General features: G+C 30.6%; 2 protein-coding genes across 4 annotated transcripts; both read right to left on the bottom strand.

Moving 5' to 3' along the window:
• Window positions 1–515: 515 nt before the first annotated feature.
• On the bottom strand, window positions 516–4,706 carry RAD51D (DNA repair RAD51-like protein). 3 transcript variants are annotated; one of them, XR_014986642.1, is made up of 11 exons: window positions 4,551–4,706; window positions 4,392–4,471; window positions 4,175–4,290; window positions 3,850–3,931; window positions 2,893–3,027; window positions 2,706–2,816; window positions 2,523–2,613; window positions 2,042–2,100; window positions 1,695–1,765; window positions 998–1,147; window positions 516–837 (listed from the first exon to the last, which is right to left on the bottom strand). XR_014986642.1 is itself a non-coding variant. In XM_028054876.2 (10 exons), the coding sequence occupies exons 1-10, from the start codon at window positions 4,636–4,638 to the stop codon at window positions 799–801; spliced, it is 963 nt and encodes a 320-aa protein (XP_027910677.2). In that variant the 5' UTR covers window positions 4,639–4,706; the 3' UTR covers window positions 516–798. The 3 variants fall into 3 exon arrangements, 2 of the variants coding, with proteins under 2 accessions (XP_027910677.2, XP_027910676.2); XM_028054876.2 differs by lacking the exon at window positions 2,042–2,100; XM_028054875.2 differs by lacking the exons at window positions 516–837; window positions 2,042–2,100 and having other exon boundaries at window positions 854–1,147.
• A 5,244-nt stretch (window positions 4,707–9,950) lies between these two features.
• On the bottom strand, window positions 9,951–12,188 carry LOC114168423 (RmlC-like cupins superfamily protein). The gene is made up of 3 exons (XM_028053219.2): window positions 11,888–12,188; window positions 10,491–11,211; window positions 9,951–10,299 (listed from the first exon to the last, which is right to left on the bottom strand). Exons 1-3 carry the CDS (start codon window positions 12,081–12,083, stop codon window positions 10,146–10,148), a joined length of 1,071 nt encoding a protein of 356 aa, XP_027909020.1. The 5' UTR covers window positions 12,084–12,188; the 3' UTR covers window positions 9,951–10,145.
• Between the last annotated feature and the right edge of the window lie 3,700 nt (window positions 12,189–15,888).

A 15,888-nucleotide genomic window follows, 5' to 3' on the forward strand; every position in this document is an offset into this window, starting at 1 on the left:
CCAGAAAATGGATACAGTTATGATGCTTTGTGGCTATTGAATTGTCGAGAACTCTTTTTTTCAATACTATTTTGAGTTAGATTTAGAAAAAAAAATGGATTGACTAGCCGGTGTAATTGGCAGTTTGTGAAAAATTAGGTTGAACTCGATCTATTTTTAATGGGTTGAATTCACTTTGTTGGATGCTAAGCAAGTGTACCAAGTAGACTTCTAACTTCAAATTTTACATTTTTTTTTCTCACTTTTTGAATCAAATGTCTTAACTAATTTCTCATTTACTTAGGTTAGATGTGATTGTGATTATGTATAGCTTTTTTTTTTTGGCTATTTGAACATATTCGCATGCTCTTACGTTTCAATAAACTGAAATATTTTGAAAGCTAAACATAATACTGATGGAGTAGAGACTGTGCTGCAGCTTACTGCATATCTTGCTTACTAGCTTACTAGCTTCCTTTCAGTCTCTCCTATATGCACACTGGATTTCTTGTTTTAAACTTACAATCATTGCAAACTTTCTTGAATTTCATGTAATGAATTAACTTTGGAGCATATTGTGCTTTCAAACCAACGTTTACAAACTACAGTGTTGAATGTTAAAACCAATGGCTACGTGTACGACAACTAAAATGTCAAGGACTACAGACATCAATCCTTCAAGACATAAAATGTTTGATGTATTTCTATTTATCAGAATTGATTCTAATCTAAATGGGTGCAGTAGTTTATCTTCGAATATCACGATGGAATCAGAGTTATAATGAAGCATATCTAATTTTGAATCGACCGTACTAACAGTCATAAAAACATAGTAGAACTTGCAGCTCTACCAGAAGCCTGAAACAGAACAACAAATTCAGACTGGTTAATTTTCCAGTGATTCAGCTCCAAATAATGATAATAATAACAGATCATCCCATAAATAACACAGCACACTAACATGACATTAACTAACACATACGACACTATAAAGACATTTTCTGATTGAATGGCATACCATGGATGGATGTTTTAGCATTGAAATATTGCACACATTGCTTCCACAATCTTGGGAAAACAAAAGCCGTACATGTGGGACACTCTTCCAACTCTCTCCAAGAGCTGGTTTGGAAATACCATCTTCCCCACGCACCACATGATTCGTTACCTTCAAAATTTGTTCCACTAGAAGTGTTACTTGAAGATATATAGGCTCCCTGCCTCGTTAATGAAAATCACAGAAACTATGTTTGAAATATTCTAAATATAAAATCAGCAAGCATGACTCAACCGTTATCTGGTCTTTTCAAAGGCTCTGTGTCTCTCGCTGCATTATTTTGAGCCTATATTTCTTTACCACAGTCTTGTTCGTTCTTTTAATCAGCAACAGATCTTTTTAAGGGTCAAAGAGGGTCAGGGCTCCCAAAACTTTTCTCTAAGCATTTTTAAATATATAGTTTTTCAAAGCTATATTAGTACCTTATAAGTAGTGATGGAGCTTAATTGAAAATTTTGGGGAACCAAAAGCCTGAAATTTTGGGGGAGCTAACAACTTAACTTCAAATAGAATTTTGAAGAGCGAAAATATAATTTAATGAGTGTGTATATTAGAAAAAAAAAAAAAAAATATATATATATATATATATATATTTAAAAATCCCTTTCAATTAGTAGGCTTTACTTAGAATTATAAGAAAAAGGAAACCAAAACATACCAAAACAGCAATATTATGCTCATGAGCTAACTTCTTCACTAAATACCCAGCAGATATCATTAAAGCATGCCCTGAAATCACCCATTGCATGAAACAGTTAGTATCTATATTCTGTCCAACATCTTACAGTGGAAAATAAGACTCTGATAACCTAGAAAGGAAAAGGAATTGTAAAGTTTGATTAATATTTAATCATGTTGTAAAAGTAGCAATAACAACATAAAAGAAGAACATAACTACATTGTAGAAAGACATGAAAAATGACTTGACCTCTAATCAATTTGCAGAATGGCTTAAGATTCATATAACTGGACTCCTCATTTCAAGAGTCCAATCAATTTATATACCTCTATGAAAAAATATATACTCTTTCCTGGGAGATATCTAATCTTTTGCCTTTTTGTCTCTGAGAAGAACAAAATAGTGACTTAGTGGTTAAACTTTGAAATCAGAGACTTGAGACATAGTTCTCAGATAATTAGAGAAATATGGTTGGAAAAGTATTAATAAAACAAGAAGCCAGCTCTTTAAAATTAATTGATGGAAATTAATGTTTACACAAGATGCATACCATATTCCTCTACATCCTTCTTTAGAAGTAGAGTAGCAAGCACTCTCATTCTCTTAACTCAGGTAGTTAAAAGCTTGTGTTTCAAAGAAAGTATAAATAAAGCAGGTAAATTGGGTAAAAGGGATAGAATTAGAATAGGAAGTTCCTGAAGCATGAAATAGACAACAACTTCCATAACTCATTAAACTGAAATGGTACGCAATGACATCATCTAAGGTAAACATAGCAAACAGTTTTGTGTGAAAAAGTGACTATACCCTGAGGACCACGGCCCCCAAGGATGGGGGTAATCAGTGAAGAGATTGAATCAACAATAAGCAATCGAACGTGCTGATTGGATTTCACAGTCTGGGCCAGTATAAAGTAGTCGTTTATTTTTTAGAAATAAATAAAAAATCGAGTTAGTTGCATCAGCTACAAACATTCCAGTCAATGAGAACCTCAGATCTTAAATTAATCTTCAGTTGACGTAGCACATCAAGCATCTGATAGATGTCAAACACTGAGTGACAAATTATCCTGTCCAATACCTTTTTGAGTATATGCTCAGCCTAAAAGAGAAATCATTTAAAAACAGTTAAGGCCAGTAAATTCATGAATGAGTTAAAAGTCTCAAATCAAAATAACCTGATTGTCCGAGTCATAACCAGAAGACTGACCAACAAAACGTGCAATACGCTGAGGTGAAAAGGAGTTTCCTGTATCTAAGTATATAACGGAACCCTTATGTTTTGCAACAGTTGAAGCAGACAGTAGGCATGCCTAAAATAAAAATAATTGAATAAAAGAAAAAGGTAAGTTATATTTTAATTGAACATAATAAACAAAGGAACAGGAGATAAAAATTTATATTATATCAACCAAATAAGAGATGACACATTAGCAATTGCATCATGTGTATATCAATGTATGTATATATCTGTGTGGTGTGTGTTTCTGAGAACCTAAGGCAGCAGAAAGATCGTCTACAGGACCAAATTAGACCATTTTACTTCTATAATTTTAGTTTTAATAATACAACAAGGATGAAGCATGGCTGAAATTCACATTTCTAAAGAACTCCACAGGGATGTCCTGCAATGGGGATGACAGGTACCCCCGTTTGATAAACAGCGCAGGAGTAGAGATCAAAATACTTAAAAACAAAGAACTCAATATATTTTTAATTTAACATTTATACATTATATTTTTTTCTCTTAGATGAGAAAATAATGTAATTTCTTTTATCCTTTGCAATGACTTTTCCGACAAATGAATTTACAATGATAATAAATGTCAAAAGAAATTATTCCCTTCAAATTGCAGGACAAAATTGAACAAAGCTTGCTATGTGTAATATTCTTTGAAAATTTAATTATAAGGCCACATTGTAACATGAAAAATTTTAGACATTTATATTCTTTTGTGACTTCTTAAGAATCATTTTAAGTACTCATACCAGTAAATCCATGGGTAAACATCTCAAGGTGGAGATTAGATATGAGAATTCCCATCAGAGATGCGCAGAGGAATAGTGTCGATCCCTGCCCCACCCTGTTAACACTCCTACTCAAGCTATGATTTTGTTATGGAGTGAGTTATTACCTGTGTCTTTCCTGATGCGGATGGCCCAACAAGTTCAGTTAATTGTCCTTCTCGTAATCCACCTCCGAGCAATGCATCAATCCTGAGTTATATAGACTCGCTCAAAAACCAATTAATAAGTAGTGCTACTTACTTTTAACAGACAATCACGCCTTACTAAACCAAATCTAACATGTATCAAGGACTCAACGTTATAATCCATAAAAGTTGAGGACAAAATGTGAGCATGAAAATGGAGTGCAAACACAGTTATTAAATTAACAAAGTAAAAATGCTGCCCTAGACATTAACATAACATTCACACAATACGTCAAACTGAAAGTACCCTTCACATCCAGTAGACAAAACATGTTTATTCCGCTGAGCCTCTTCCAAGAGCTGCAAACCATTTAGCAACGGTGGATGACGAGCATCTATTATTGAGAGAAGCTGGTCGATTCCCTGAATAACACATGCTCAAAATTATTATTGATTAACCTAATAACAGAATTAGCAGAGTATAAAATTAAAATAATTAAAAAAAATAATTAGGTAACCCTGACTTGCTTGAGTGTCTGTGAAGCACAGTGATTATCCGCCAAGGCAATTAATGCGTCGATATCATGAAGAAGGAAATCTTGAACTGAGAAAGATAGTGGAATCATAAGCAAGTTTTGAAAAAAAAAAAAAAAAATGAGATCGATAGGGGAAGAGAAGAGAACCAGAGAAAATGGCGTGTGAGGCACAGAAGCTTTGAAAATTAGAATCAATGAGAGGGTACTCTTTCTCCAGCGATTTCAAGGGTGCCATTTTCTCTGCACCATGCTACTATTCTCTTCTGTATTAGCGAAAACTCTCGCACTGTGTCTCATGTGCAATGTCCCAGAAGTTCAGTTATAATTACTATCTTACGTCCTATGTATAATAATTATTTTTACATAATTAAATTAAAAAATTATAATAAATAAATATTTTGAAATTTATTTCATAATGTACTTAAAAATCATTATAAGTAAATGTTTTTTTAATACTTAAATTTTATTTAAGATTTATATATAGAGAGAGGGGGGAAGAGAGGGAGAGAGAGAAAAATAAAAATATAACTCAACGAAAATCATTGAGAGAGATATTTTTATTAGTGTCTTTTAAAAGAAATAAACTATAAGTAATATGATTAAGTTATTTACTTAAATGCTATCTTCATTTATGGGGATAATTTTATTGTCAATGTCCAGATTAATATATTATAAATAATTATACTCTTTTTTATTGAGCTGAACTGTTAAAGACGGAAGATAAATTAATTTTGAGAAAAATATATATTAGAGAGAAGAAATATCATTATCAATGTGTTTGGTAATTGTTTTAACAATTATAAGTTATTTCTTATTTTTCTATTTTATAGACTTATTTTATCAATATAAAAATATTTAATAAATAATTTTATCATTTTAACATATTCTCTAGTTTTAAAATATATATTCATTATCTTTTATTTTTGATGAATAATATTCATTTTTCTGATGTTTTCAATAAAACAATACTTCCTTCAATCATTTTAGTTAAAAAATATTGCATTAATTAAAATTTAAATGAAAGTTGAAAATTAAGTTTAAAGAAAAAAATAAGTAGATTTAATTACTAAAATACCACACAAGTAATGTGCATTTAAGAACTTTAGATAAAGTAATTATTATTTTATTGTAAACATAAGAATGATAAATGTCTATTTCAAAGCTAAAAAAATAATGTGATTTAAAACAATATCACGGAAGATATGTGGAATTTTTTCTTTTATTAAAGGTGATGTTTTTTTTTTAATTTATCCCTAATATTTTATAAAAGAAATTATTTATTGAGCTTTGTAATGTTAAATTAATATTTTTAATTATTTTTCCGTGTAGGACAATTATTCTTTTCCAAAATAAATAATTAAAATTAATTAAAATTTCATAGTTATTTAAAATGTGTTTCGGTCTATAAACAAAAACTGTATATTTTTTAAACTAAAATGACATTCAAATACTAACATATTTAGTAATAATGTCTAAACAATATTATTACTGCCTATGAAACAACCTCATTAAATAACATACTAACAAATTAAATAACATACTAACAAACAATATTCAGTAACTATTATGAATTAATGATTGTCCATTAATTTGATACATTTACTCATATGATTCATTATTTTTTATGGTAAATATTTGTATTAACTAAGTTGATTTGTTTTCTTTATGGATTACATATTGTATCTATAAATAGGACTCTTCCTATTAATAATAACACATAGATGAGTTGCTCCCTATTCTCTATTCTCTCTCTTATCTATTCTCTCTGTTATTCGCTTTATCTCATAACACGTTATCAGCACGATGCTCCAACCAATTGAGGACTAGTGGAAGCTTTTTCTCTATAACGACAGTGTTATGCGTGTCTCAATTCAGGCTCTTTCTAATCCTTTCTCAAATTATAATTTTACCTTATATTCTTCCTCTTGTGATAAGAATTATTTAACTTTATCAATTTTCATCTTCGTCTTATTATTTTTATTTTTATTTTGACGGTGATTATTATTATTAATATAATTATTTTATGTGTTAGTTCTAAACACACGAAATGTTGCAAAATTTGGATTTGTGACCCTTGATATTACAAGGAAGAATTCCTTATATTGGATTTTAAATGTTGAAATATATTTAGATGCAATGGATATTGGGATACCATTAAATATAGAAATAAAGCATCTAAGCAACATGACAGAAATATTGTGAAAAGAGATTTCACAAATATTGTGAATTTATTTCATGCCTATGTATGGCTGGCTGGACAAAGCAATAAAGTTTTTGATGAAAAATCACGAGATCCGCCTAATATGCTCCATTCCCAAAAGTGAATGCAGCAATCAATATTATGAATTTATTTCATGTCTTTGTATGGCTGAACAAAGCAATGAGCTTTTGACCTCAAGAAAATCATGAAACCTGTCCAAATTGATTCTGCTTCATTCCCAAAAGTGAATGCAGTAACATTTTATTTATATTTTCATGATCGTGATCATGATCTTGATTTTGCACATGGTTATAAAGAAAATTTCAAAGACACATTTTGTCACCAGAAGTGGCATAATAATGTGAAAAAAAATGAAAAGGAAAATGTGAAAATATTGACAAAAAGATGAAAGTATATATTATCATTACGGTGGTAAAGGCCATTTGAGTTGTACTTATTGTACACCAAAGCATTTTACAAATAATGAGAAGAATATAGAAACACAATTTGCTTATGAAGATGGTGATTCTGATTATGGCCATATGGATGCTACTCATCTTGATATTGTTATTTTCTTTGCTAAAGTAAATGGAAGCATTGATCACCTCATTGATTATGAGAGTGTTAAAAAAAAAATCTCATATTGATATTTACGTTTATATGAAAAATGAATGTTTGCACTAGTACCAAAAGAATATGCCTTATTGATAGTGCAACAACTTATACAATTCTCAAGAGTAATACAATTTTCTCTTGTTTGATAATGTGAGACATCGATGTTAGTATTATTTATAGTACCACAAATATATTTGAAGACTCTAAAAGAGCTACTATACTTCTACCAAGAAGTTGAATAGAAACTTATTAAGTTTCAATGATATTTGTCTAAATGGATATTATATTGAGACAAACAATGAAAAAGATATGAAATATTTTTATATCTATGATTGAGTTGAAAAAGAAAGTGTATTGGAGAAATTATCAACATTCTCTTATAGTTTGTACTACAAGTTTATTAGTACAATTTAAATGCATGTCATGGTAAACCAGAAGTTTACAAATCAAAATGATTGTCTTGTTTGACATGATCAGTTATTATGATGCGAAAAAAAAAGGGTTGAAAAACTCATGTGAACACGTTTGAAGCGTGGTAGACCTATTGGTACCAAAGATAAAAACTCTTGAATGAGAAAGGGGGCTAATATGCAAAATAACCTAATCGAAAAGGTTGAAATCCCAAAAGATTCATTTGACATAATTAATGGTTCGGTTCCAGAAGAACCTCAGGTACCTGAAATGGTTGAAAATGATGAGATCTCAATAAATTATGTCATGAATCATATAATATGAAACCAAAATGAAGTTAAAATTGACGAAACTTTTACTTATAACATAGCGATGAATGCTATGAATGACAATGAGGATCAATAAGCAATGATCATTGAAGATTGTCGACAAAGAAAAGATTGGCCAAAATGAAAATATGCAAAGAAGCATAATTATATTTGTTTGCTAAACGAAAGGTTTTTGGACGTATAGTTCGCACTCCTGAAGTTGTGAAACCCATTGGGTACATATGGATTTTTGCGCAAAAATCAAATTAAAAATGATGAAATTGTTAGATATAAAGCATAATTGGTTGCTCAAGGTTGTTCACAAAACCTTGTATTGATTAGTGAAAAAAAAAACATGTTCACTAGTATTGGATGTAACAACATTGCAATATTCGATTATTCTAGTTGCACAACAAGGTTTGCATTTACATCTAATGAATGATGTTACAACCTATTCGTACGGTTATTTTGAGAATCATATTTATATGAAAATCCCTGAAGGATTTTATTTGCCCAACGAGACAAATTCTAAAGAGGGTTATTCAATAAAATTGAACATGCTCTTTTGTTGATTAAAGAGATCAAGACGTGTGTGGCATAACCGTCTTTTTGAATACTTATTAAAAGAAGGATATAAAAATGGTCCTATTTGTTCTTGTATTTATATGAAAAAATCCAAATAATGAATTTGCCATAATTATTGTTCATGTAGATGACATAAACATCGTTGGAATTCCTAATGAGCTCACAAAGGCAATTGATTACTCAAAGAAATCATTTGAGATGAATGATCTTTGAAGGGAAAAGTCTTGTTTGAAATTAGAAATTGAGTATTTAAATAAAAGTATTTTTATACATCAAGAGGCTTATATGATTAAGGTGCTTAAAATGTTCTAAATGGACAAGTCATGTCCATTATGCACTCCAATAGTTGTGAGGTCGTTAGATGTTGATAAAGACTCTTCTTAGACCTCAAGAAAATGATGAAGATCTTCTTGGTCTAGAAGCACCATATCTTAGTGTCATAGAAACACTAATGTATCTTGCGAATTATACTCGATCTAATATTGCATTTGCTATAAATTTGTTAAGCAAGATATAGTTCTTCAACTACAAGAAGAAAATGGTTTGGAGTAAAACATATACTTCGTTACTTTAAGGGTACTACGAATATGAGCTTATTCCATCCAAATGATTCAGATATTCTTACAATGTCACAATGGTTGATCACAAACAAGATGTTTGTTCACATGTGGTAGCACAATGGTTTCATGAAGGTATATGAAACAAACCATAGTAGCAACATCGTCGAATCATACAAAATTACGAGGAAAGTTGTGAATATGTTTGGTTAAGGTTTATAATTCAACATGTGCAAGAAACTTGTGACTATCCCCGAGAAAGATGGAATCAACAACCATATATGAAGACAATAATGTATTGTTCAATTGAAAAGATGATATAGATATCCAAAAATTCGTTCATCTGAAAATATGACAAGTCTATTTGTAAAGTTTTTGGCAAGAAAAACTTTTGAGCAAATGACTCACAAATTCGGACTCTGTCACCTTAATGATGTAAGTTTACATGAGGGGGAGAAATAGAATATGTGATAAACAATATTGTATTAAAGAATACATAATGTATGTTGTACTCTTTTTCCTTCACTAGGTTTTTTATCCCAAAGAGTTTTTTCTGGTAAGGTTTTATCGAGGCACATTCTTTACCAATGTACACTCAAGGGGGAGTATTATAAATTAATGATTGTCCATTGATTTGATACATTTACTCATATGATTCATTACTCTTTATGGTAAATATTTGTATTAACTAAGTTGATTTGTTTCCTTTATGGATTACATATTGTATCTATAAATAAGACTCTTCCTATCAATAATAACACATAGATGAGTTGCTCCCTATTCTCTATTCTCTATTTTCTATTCTTTCTTATCTATTCTCTCTCTTTTTCGCTATATTTCATAACAGTAACATATTTTTTCTTCGCATCACTTCATATTAAACAACCTCAGTTATTAACAAGATTCACCAAACATGTATCTTATACTACACACACCCAACACCAAAGGTAAACCGAAAAACAGATGTATATAGTAAAAAACAAAAAGTAGGCAATTAAAATGCTAAAACTAAATCAAACAGTTTCAACGATACAAATATATAATATAATGCTAGTTTTATGCTACTTCAATTTGGAGGAGGGAAGAAAATGGCATCTGCATTCCTCTTTGAACGAAAGACTTTCTCAACTTCTGCATCCACATTGAAAGCAGCCTGCAGAACCGTTGGTGAAAGAGCTTTCCATGCCCCAATACTTCCAGCCAGATGAGTAAATACAGGACTGTCATAACAACAATCACAGCCATTTTTTCAGTTAATATGCATCATAGATAGCTTCAAAACTAGTCACAACCAGAGAGATATGATCAAATAAGTGACACTTCAAACATAAACACTGACATAAGAAGTGTCAAACAACTATGTGTTAAGAAGTGAATTTTGACAATTGTTTGTTAAAAAAGAAAAACTCACTTGGGGGTAGTGATGATAGAGAACCACTCGAGGCCATCATTGTCAGCAATCTTGGACACAACAAAAAACCTTGGCACAATGAACAAATTTCCAGCTTTCACAGTTGTCTCCAAAACCCTACGACCATCAACACCAACAACCTGAGCACGACCACTTCCCCTCACAATGTAGGTAACCTGATATGCAGAATCACAAGAGAATCCTGGAGAACACATGGCTTTTCCATCCAACCTCACAAGGTCTGCTCCTAGACCAACCTCACCCACCAAGGGAAGGTTCTTGGTGTTCAACACCACAACCCTTCCACCATTCTTTATGTCAACATCCAATGGAGCCTCTTCACAGTTCAATGCCATGCCCTTCCTATGTTCCTCTTTAGGCTCTGGAAGCTTGATGTTTCCTTCAAGCTTCACAATACCCTTACCTGATTGATTCCCAACAAGGGCTTTCACAACCTTTTCTTCCAAGTCCCAAGCCCTCCCCACAAACTCAGTTGAAAATCCAGTGAAGATTCCATTAGCACCAGTCAGAAAAAAATCAGTGAACTCACCAGTCTTGTGGGCTTTTGAAGTTTCACCCAGGAACAGAATTACCAACTCAGTATCCTCCTTGTTGTACCACCATGTCACCACACCAAAAGGGAGTGCCAAAGCATCACCCTTCTTAATTGCAACAACCTTCTCTTGTGATTCAGGGAGAACAATTCCTGCAACTCCACTTCCTGTTTCCCACAAGTTCACATTTAAAATCAACCAATAATCACAATACTGAATCACTACAATAACAAAATGAGTCCTTTCACTCAATCATTTTTACGAACACCCTTACTGTATAATAGTATTATTATTCATTTGCAATTTTTGAAACGATGTAAAAATTTGTGAAAAGACTGCATCTCAGTTTTAAAACCTTGATCTTGATAATGTTCTTTAACTGTAGCATGAAACAGAAAGAAAGATGGCTATAATTTCAGAACTTTTTCTTAAATGTCACAAATCTTGTTTTCTCAAAAGTGTGAATGTCCGTTTTGCAGCATTTTCAATAGTTTACCAAACATGCTCTTGAGAATCTCAATAATTACAGTCTTACAATATTGTTAATACGGTGTAGCAGAGACACCACAATTCTTAATCAGTTTCTGATCATTAAAAAGTGTTGCAGGGAAAATGAGAAAATGATTGATGGATCTTCCAACAAAAAGTAATGAATTTTTTAGCAAGGTGGTATATGCAGAAAGTGGTGAGATATCATTATTGAAAAAGAAAGGATCTTTAAAAAGAACTTTTTGTTATTTCAAAAGATCATTGGGTGAATTAAGCAAATCATAATCAGAGAAGTGAAATACTGAAAAACTGATATGAAAAAAAAAGAAAAGAGACAAGGTAGTGTGAGTTTACCTTGTAGAACGTATGCAACCTTGGAAGAGTCAGAGTACTGAGGAAGGGCAAAACCATTCTTCAGAAGAGCTAGCTTGGCAGCAGCAATGTTTCCTTCACGCAACATGGGAAGCTCAGAAGGGGACCATGCATAGTATGATCCACCATTGCTCTCGTACACCTTCTTGGCCAATTGAGGAGAAAGGTTAACCTCCATCTCAACAGAACACGACACAACTGAGGGAGGAAGAGAAAACAGAAAGATATATGACAGCAGAGGAACAAGAGAAAATTAAGCAGTGATCACTGATTTTTTTAGTCCCACCATGTGGTGTTGTGTATTTATAGCAATCTAAACATTTGACTGAATCCCCTTATGTTTTGTTCTGTTTTATCAATTATCGATTTCTGTTTCTTTCACCAGAAATTAAGTGGTATGGTAGCTGCGCAAACAATTATACAGTTGTTCGGTCAAATTGTCGTAAAAGATACGTGTGAAATGGACTTAGAATTACTTTTAAATCAAATAATAACCCATTTTAATACCCATTTACCAAAAAGTCAGGTACAATATCATATTATCCCATAAATTTAGTAAAAAATTAAAATTTAATTTATATTTTATTAAGGTAAATTTAATTAAAATTAAATTTTAATTAATATGTTATTAAATTAAATTTATTTAAAGTTAAAAATTAATTTATATTTTATTAAGGTAAATTTAATTAAAATTAAATTTTAATTAATATGTTATTAAATTTAATTTAATTAAAGTTAAAAATTTATTTATAAATTTATTTTATAAATTTATTTAAATTTTATTTCAAAAAAATTTTAAAATTTGCAAATAACAAAAACAAATAATAAGTTAATTTTTGTTGTTGCAGATAATGGATAGACATTATCTATGTGCCACCTGACACATTATCATCTATAATAAGATATATCAGGTCAATATAGATTGAGATTTAAAAAATAAAAATAAACCAAAATATATATATATATATATATATATATATATATATATATATATATTTATAAAATGCACGTGTTTAATAATAATATCACTTAAAGTCATTTAAAAATATTTTTAATTAATTGATAGACAAAATATTTTACACTAATAAAACATATTTATTAAATTATCATAAAAACCATTATTTAAAAAATTGTTTGGCTGTGAAATATAGCAAATAAAGTGAGCATGCTAGAAAAAATATTAATCAGAACTGTTTTGGGTGTAGGGTCCAAGAACTTACTAAAGAACCTCTTCAAGCTTACTCCACTTCTCATTACGGGGATAACTTCTTCTCCAAGAAAATCCACTCCTTTGCTCGATCGGCTGGGATGACGATCAAAGTACTTGTCTAAAGGGCTCCGATGCTTAAGTCAGTAATGAACCGATCGGTGTATCAGTATAACTGCTGCAATAAATGCGAATTTAAGATCCTCACCAACCTACCTTTGGGCCCTATTTATAGTTTTTGGTGTGGGCTTGTGATTAGAGTTCCTTAATCACGACCCAATGATCCTTTAATCAAGATTACTGACTCGTTTAACGTTAATTAACCCGATTGACTGGTTGTTTGACCGTGCGACCGATGGCCGCTTGACTGGATTAGATATGCCCTATTTTTAACAAGTGAATGATTCGTGTATGGCTAATCGACCGACGGACGCATGTAAAGGACTACGCGAATCTAAAGAGATTGATCGACCGATCGACCCGATGGTTGATCAACTGATTGTCATTTATTATGTTTAGGTGCTGTTCGTGCGGGGTCCGATCGACCGATGTGTCATTGGGGATTAGAATGTCACTCGCTTATGTGTTACCGATGGACCGATGGGCCTGAACGTGGTTGGCTTGTGAAACCGATCAACCGATTGCTTCTGGCGATACAGTGACTTATTTGTATAACCGTTTGACCGATGGTCCTACAATTTGTTCACCAGGTCGTTCGATCGATGGTCTCTTAACGATGCTATGTGGTTTGTTTATAGAACCGATTGACCGATGGTCCTACACAATTTATTTACCAAGCTGTTCGACCGATTGTGTTTTATATACGAATTTTTCCAACCTTGTCCAATGGACCTAAGGATTGGTTTTGGCCGATTGACCGATGGGACATCTACAAGAACCAACATATGAATTAATTAACATAATGTTGTTCCAGTTAACAAATTGTCTCGAATTTAAACTCTAATTATAAAGCTCATTAAATGTTTAGAAGGAAAATACCATTATACCTAGTAGTTCTTCAAGGAATTTTTTTTTTCACTATTTGCAAACAGATCTATGAGCACTGTTTTTCTTCGTTAATCATTAACACTTCTGTTGAAGACATCATTGCGAATTGAAAAAAGTACAATTTGGATTTTTTTTTTAAAAGAAATCTCATATTATAATTAGTGGGAAGAACGCAAAATTACCGAAGCTAAAAATGTTACACATGGCAAACCACTTAGATTGTGGTGACAAATGGTTTTAGCTTTATGTGTGTTCTAGATAAACCAAATATCAAGTTAGTAATTATAGTTGCACAAATCATTATTATGATTGAACCAAATTTAATTCTTTTTTATATTTGATTATGTTGTTCCACGATCCTCTCCAGCTGGAAAAATAATTAAAGTAAAATTTTATTGGTTTAGAAAAGATGATTTTAAAAAATATTAAAGTAAAATTTTAAGTTAGGTTTAAGATATGAATTTTTGAAGTTCTATTTTTAATTTTTTTATTAAATCTTTTTTATAGGAGTGAATGCATACATCAAAATTAAATTTAAAGTAAATGTGTTTTCTAGTCAGGAGTATTTCACATGTTTAATCAATTAAGATTGTTATTTTTTTTTATAGTTTTTAATTTGTGTTCTGATTAGTTAAGCCGTGTAAACTATAATTTTTCAATGTTTTGAGTCACTTTTAGTTATTCCTTCCAATTTGGAGTTATTATTGCTTAGCTTAGTAATGAAAATTTTGTACTACTTTTTTTTTTACAGGATTTAACATTCAAATACTAGTTTAGATAAGAGAAAGTCATATCAATTTTATATTTCCTTTGAAGATAAAGTTTAGAGACCGAAATTCAGTAATTTTGAGGAAAGAAAAAAAAGGTGAAACTCATGTTATTTGGTTTAAGTGAAAAATAGTAAAAAAATGAAGAAAAAAGAAATAAAAATATGCAAAAGTTTATAAATGATGTAATTAGTATGATATTTTAAAAAAAATTAACTAATAAAATTGTAAGATCGTAAATTTACCTTTTTTGTTTAAAAAATAATTCAAAATAAGTTGTTAGTATAAATAATGATAAAATCAAATTATTATTTAAAATAAAAAATTATAATTGATGAAACTATATTAAAATTAATGAGATTATTATTATTATTAAATCCAAGACAAAGAAAAAGAGGAAGACCTCAAACTTTTTTACAAGTACAGTCTATTTTGTCAATGAGTTCATTTGGATCGTGGTCAAGTTTAAAGTAGTCGTGCTCACAAGTGTGACCCTTCTCAAATCATACAAGATTTAAATATTTGCATTAAACTATTTGATTTATATTATATTTTATATTTATAAATAAGATTTTGAATAAAACACACGAGTAATAAAACATATTGAAAAATTATTTTCAAATTTTTTCTTATATTCTCTCCTTCTCTCTGATATATTTATTATTAGCTTTATTTTATAATAATATATTTATTTATTTATCTGCAGATAATTATAAAGATTGTCTTCAATTGTGTATAATAGGACTAATCTCTTTCAGAAGATCCAAAAGTATTTAAAAATATGTTGCCTCCACTCGACAATATTTTGTTCATTCACAAAAGTCAAGACTCTGGCAAATTGCTTCAGAAACTTGAGTAAATATCATTTAATTATACTAATCACATTTTAATACAAGTGTTCTTTCTTAGAATTTGCTATCAGAGTTAAGAGACTTGCAAATGTGCTTAGGGTTTACATTGGCAATAATGTGTCAATTATAATAATGCTCACAGTAAGGATA

Source organism: Vigna unguiculata, chromosome 11 (genome assembly GCF_037176805.1).
Source record: "Vigna unguiculata cultivar grain cowpea cultivar isolate G323 ecotype 2 chromosome 11, ASM3717680v1, whole genome shotgun sequence".
Lineage (NCBI taxonomy): Eukaryota > Viridiplantae > Streptophyta > Magnoliopsida > Fabales > Fabaceae > Vigna > Vigna unguiculata.

What these genes read in the sequence shown, in the direction of transcription:
- RAD51D (XM_028054875.2), bottom strand. Translation starts at nt 4,638, where the DNA reads ATGGCACCCTTGAAATCGCTGGAGAAAGAGTACCCTCTCATTGATTCT. An exon ending in GTTATGACTCGGACAATCAG is followed by an intron (nt 2,817 to 2,892) that starts GTTATTTTGATT and finishes TTTCTCTTTTAG; the next exon opens with GCTGAGCATATACTCAAAAA. An exon ending in TGGGGGCCGTGGTCCTCAGG is followed by an intron (nt 1,766 to 2,522) that starts GTATAGTCACTT and finishes GGGTGATTTCAG; the next exon opens with GGCATGCTTTAATGATATCT.
- LOC114168423 (XM_028053219.2), bottom strand. Translation starts at nt 12,083, where the DNA reads ATGGAGGTTAACCTTTCTCCTCAATTGGCCAAGAAGGTGTACGAGAGC. An exon ending in GGTTGCATACGTTCTACAAG is followed by an intron (nt 11,212 to 11,887) that starts GTAAACTCACAC and finishes TGTGGGAAACAG; the next exon opens with GAAGTGGAGTTGCAGGAATT. An exon ending in TCTATCATCACTACCCCCAA is followed by an intron (nt 10,300 to 10,490) that starts GTGAGTTTTTCT and finishes TTGTTATGACAG; the next exon opens with TCCTGTATTTACTCATCTGG.